The sequence below is a fragment of the Triticum dicoccoides genome, chromosome 5B (genome assembly GCF_002162155.2).
Source record: "Triticum dicoccoides isolate Atlit2015 ecotype Zavitan chromosome 5B, WEW_v2.0, whole genome shotgun sequence".
Classification (NCBI taxonomy): Eukaryota; Viridiplantae; Streptophyta; class Magnoliopsida; order Poales; family Poaceae; genus Triticum; species Triticum dicoccoides.
In genome coordinates, this window is record NC_041389.1 from 643,663,192 (window position 1) to 643,667,803 (window position 4,612).

At 43.7% G+C, this 4,612-nt stretch overlaps 1 protein-coding gene across 1 annotated transcript; it reads left to right on the top strand.

Moving 5' to 3' along the window:
* Nucleotides 1-215: 215 nt before the first annotated feature.
* Nucleotides 216-3,624, top strand: LOC119312291. The gene is made up of 2 exons (XM_037588014.1): nucleotides 216-1,689; nucleotides 3,117-3,624. The coding sequence occupies exons 1-2, from the start codon at nucleotides 225-227 to the stop codon at nucleotides 3,248-3,250; spliced, it is 1,599 nt and encodes a 532-aa protein (XP_037443911.1). The 5' UTR covers nucleotides 216-224; the 3' UTR covers nucleotides 3,251-3,624.
* Nucleotides 3,625-4,612: the final 988 nt, after the last annotated feature.

Below are 4,612 nucleotides of genomic sequence, written 5' to 3' on the forward strand. Positions count from 1 at the left end.
TGTTCGCATCGAGCGGTAGCTTTCTTGTAACTAAATTCTGCCTTCTATAAAGCTATGGTACGCCTAGGCGTACTCTCGAAAAAAAAAAACTCTCAATCATCAATACTGCCCCAGCCACTTTGTCCACTTCGGCGTGATTTTTTTTTTTGAAGGAACACTTCGGCGTGATGAGTTCCCCTTTCTTGAGGTACCTGGCCTGCTAGTTTGTCGCCCTCCCTAGCCCAATGAGACCGATGGCTGTGCTACTTGAGCCTGTCGCCCTTCCTTCCTCCTTCCCGTCCATCAGTTCCCCCATCGAAACAAAATCAGTCCCCCCACCAAAAGCTAGGGTTAGGGTTAGCGAGGCGGCGGCGGCGGCGGCGGCTTTATTCCCGATGCCGATCGCCATGGACACCGGAGGCGCGCCGGAGCCGGATGAGGAGTCCGTCGTCTTCCCCAGATGGGCGATGCTGGATCGCAGAGGCCGCACCCGCTGCCACAACGGCCTAAACGCTGCCCGTGTGGCTGCCAACAAGAACAAGACCGCCGTTCCAGTCGACATGGACGGCGGCCCCTCCTGCTACGTGACCTTCACCCTCGCGGCTCCTCAAAAAGGGATCTCCTGCCTCAACCTCCACTTGCCGGAGGAACCTCCACTTACCCCAGCCACCCCGCCCGCCTATGCGTACGTCCGGGCAACCGACAAGGACCTCGTCCTTTTCGACATCACCAACCCGAGCCGGTCTTGCTACTGGGACCCCCCGTCAGATCTGTTCGTCTACACGGCCGGCGGTCCTTCCCCCTCGGTGCAGCCGCTCCCTATGTACACCAAGGAGAGGGAGAGGCCGTTCCTGATGGACAACCTCACCACAGGCATCCTGCGGCTCGCGGAGGACCGCTACATCGTTGCCGACCTCAATGTCTACCCCAAAAGAAAGGGCAATGCCATGCGTGCCGAACTCTGCGTCTTCAACTCCGAGACTAGAAAGTGGAAAATCATCCGCAAATTGGACCCAGGCAATGGCGGACAGTTCCCCGAACTCTGGTCAACCGATAATGTGCTCGCCTTTGATGGCCGTTTCCTGTGCTGGATTGACTACTTCAGCGGTGTCCTGCTATGTGACTTCTCCACGTCCACTCCAGACTCCTTGGCGCTCCGCTTCGTGCCTTTCCCTGGAGAAAATAACTTCTCTGATGAGGTACGTGTTGAAAGGTACTCCCCGGAGAGGTTCCGAAGTGTGTCCATCACCCAAGGCATGATGCGCTTTGTCCACATTGACAATGACTACCATGACAGTCTCCATGGTGCCTGGCAATGGCTTAAGCTTCCTGAGAGAAAAAGGAAAGTGCAGCAGCATCAGCCTTGCAAGAAAATCACCATTTGGACTTTGAACCCCAAGTTCGAGTGGGAGCAGCATTGTGTGATCAACCTGGATTATCTTTGGGCGCAACCTGGTTACAAAGCCCTTGACATACATCAGTGTCTCCCCGAGTTCCCGATCATGACCGTGGATGACCCGGATGTTCTGTGCTGCCTGTTAAGGGAAGAGGATTATGACAAGGGCTGGATGATCATGGTTGACAACCATGCGCATCTGCGGTCATGTACTCCTGAGTCCGAGTCTCTGGGCGTGGAAGCTCATGATAACCGGTTTCCTGATATCCCCCTACTTCCAACTGTCTTCTGCAAATACCTTGAAAGCCCAACAGGTAACTAGAAGAAGCTCTCTTATAATATTAAAAAAATGCTATGATGTCCCTTTTTTGTAGTTCTTACATATGACGTAGCATGGTTGCCTTTGCCTAGCTTTCTGTAACACTCTTGTTTTTTGCTTGTTTACCTATGATGATGCACTACATCTGCTGCCCGGTTGGGTGTAAGATTCTCAAAGGTAATTTGAATTCTGACTTTGGTGCATGCTTGGTAGCGCTCCTGCATGCTATCAGCTCTCTGAATGAATCTCCTCGAAAGAGCCCCCCCTCCGTTAGCAACTCTCTGGGCAACGACTTCTAGACCCAACCGCTCTACTAATCAGGGTTCTTTGCCCTATGTTATTCCCTGCCCTATGTTTACTCCTGTCTCAAAATTTCTATTTTGCTGCCTTCTGACGTTCATCACGGACCTCTAGTGTCGCCGTATTATAGTAATAAATTAATTAATCAAAGCATTTAATATGTTGTTGCCATGAATCTTCTGTTAGGCTGTTCAAGTGTTTTTGAGTTTTAGCAGCTCCAGTTGTGTAGGTGCACTGCTCTGTATATCATTAATAGCTTTGATCCTTCTGCCACCGAGTTGTCCTTCATAGTCTAGAATCCTCTATTTCTCCTTGTTGAATCTTTTGCTCTTTATGGGACTATCCGCTTTGAATTCTCTTGCAAAGCATAAAGCCTCTATTCTATATCAAAGCAAATGTCAAGTGCCTTCAGATGATATATGAAGCTTTTTACACATATTTTTCTTTTGGCAAAAGTTTCAGAATGTGCTTTTATGTGTTACCTTGGGTCAATCAGGTAAATCTTTGGCCGTTTCTGTTAGAATCCTTATATTTGGCTGTTTCTGTTAGAATCCTTTTGTTTCAGATAGCGTGTACTTTATACCGTGTAAATGGATACTGGAAGCCATTATCCATCCATGAGAATGCCATTAGGTAAAACTCCTGTAGTATTGGCATCACCGGCCTTCTCATGTGATTGTCTTCCTCTTAATTCTGGCAATGGGTCTTCCGTCTGTTTTCTTCATCCTCTCATGCCTCTCACCCTACATCCCTGCACATGTTGTCCCAATTGGGCCCATCTGCAGCATGGTCGACACCAGTTCCCTGCATGTCAGTTGTAGTCCTTCTAGCTGATTGACAAAGCTTTGATCGTTGCAAAAACAAACATACAACACAGAGCTAACAGTGAAGAGCATGATGTCGTTACTATATTCTTTTTACCATCTGAAACCATATCAAGTATATGATGCGCCATTACATTTACATTAATATTGAGGGTGAAACTGTTCTCTTTACCAATGTACTCCAATTCAACGTCATATCTCTTTCTTGTTTGTCTGTTTCTCTTTTAAAACTATTATTGCGTGCATCATTATTTTTAAGTGCCAATTCATCTTATATGCCCTTACTTTTTTCTTAAAGGGGTGGCTTGGATTGAGCATAAAAAGCGTAAGCGTAAGCTGAAGTCTGCAAAGGTAAAGGCCTGGAATCTGGTGACTGGTGTTGAACACTTTGGCGACGCTCAAATCAAAGATGCGATGAAGATGGTGTACTGATGAACATCTATTAGAGTAATTGATACATGTTCTGGATCATGTAATATGTTTTAAGAGTTTAAGTCTGAGGTAAAGGCCTGGAATCTGGTGACTGGTGTTGAACACTTTGGCGACGCTCAAATGAAAGATGTGATGAAGATGGTGTATTGATGAACATCTATTAGAGTAATTGATACCTGCATCATGTAATATGTTTTAAGAGTTTAAGTCTGAGGTAAAGGCCTGGAATCTGGTGACTGGTGTTGGAATACTTTGGTGATGCTCAAATCAAAGATGTGATGAAGATGGTGTACTGATGAGCATCTATTAGAGTAATCGATACATGTTCTGGATCATGTAATATGTTTAGGAGTTTAAGTTTGAGATTGAACATCTTTTCTTTGGGCGCAGACATATATGGAAATGAAATTGAGGGCAACGCAAAGAAATTAGTAGTGCTAGGCGTTAATTATGTATGACAGACATATGGAAATGAAATTGAGGGCAATGCAAGGAAAGAAGTAGTGCTAGGCGTTAATTATGTATGACAGCACGGTTGTTACATGAACTGCGCGATGAGACATATCTGTCGCTTACTCCCTCAACTTCAATGCATAAGTCGGAGATTAGAAACAAAGTACCCTAGTTTTGTGGCTAGATTTTTATATGTACAAGCTTTTAAAAGGATGTCAGGTACAATGGAAAGAATGTTGGGCAGAGAATTGAACTTTTCTTTTCCTAGGGTGGGTGAAGCGCCCAGCAATGAAATGAGTTTGGTAGGTGACTACAACTCTACAAGGGTAGCTCTGCGCATTACTTCCAAGTCCACCCATGTTAAAGATCTCAATGTCTCTAAATCCAAGTCCACGCATGAACTTCGTTTTTGTCACTAGAAATTGTTTTTTTTTCTGTGTGTGGTTTTTTATTTCGTTTTTGCTTTGTATTTTTTCGTTTTATTAATTTCTTCAAGTTTCATAAAAAATGCAATATATGATGAGCATTTGTTTCCAATACATATGAACTTTTTTATTATACAGTGAATTTTTTTGAATACACTGAACATTTTTTATTATAAGATGAATATTTTATATATACATTAAAATATTTAATATACGATGAAACTTTTTTGTATAGACACCACACATTTTTGTAATATACGTCGACCTTTTTTTAGTATACACTGAGCTTTTGAATAAAACACATATTGAACAATTTTCTTAAATATTTTTAAATTTTAATAGGTTTTAAATAACTAGCTCGTAAAACAACAACACGATTTTTTGTGGTTGGTTGGGGGGGTGGTGGAGGGTATCGAGCAAATATTTTTGGTTCTTCTTTTCCTTTTCTTTCCTTTTTCATTGCATGATTTGTTTTTGAATTCTT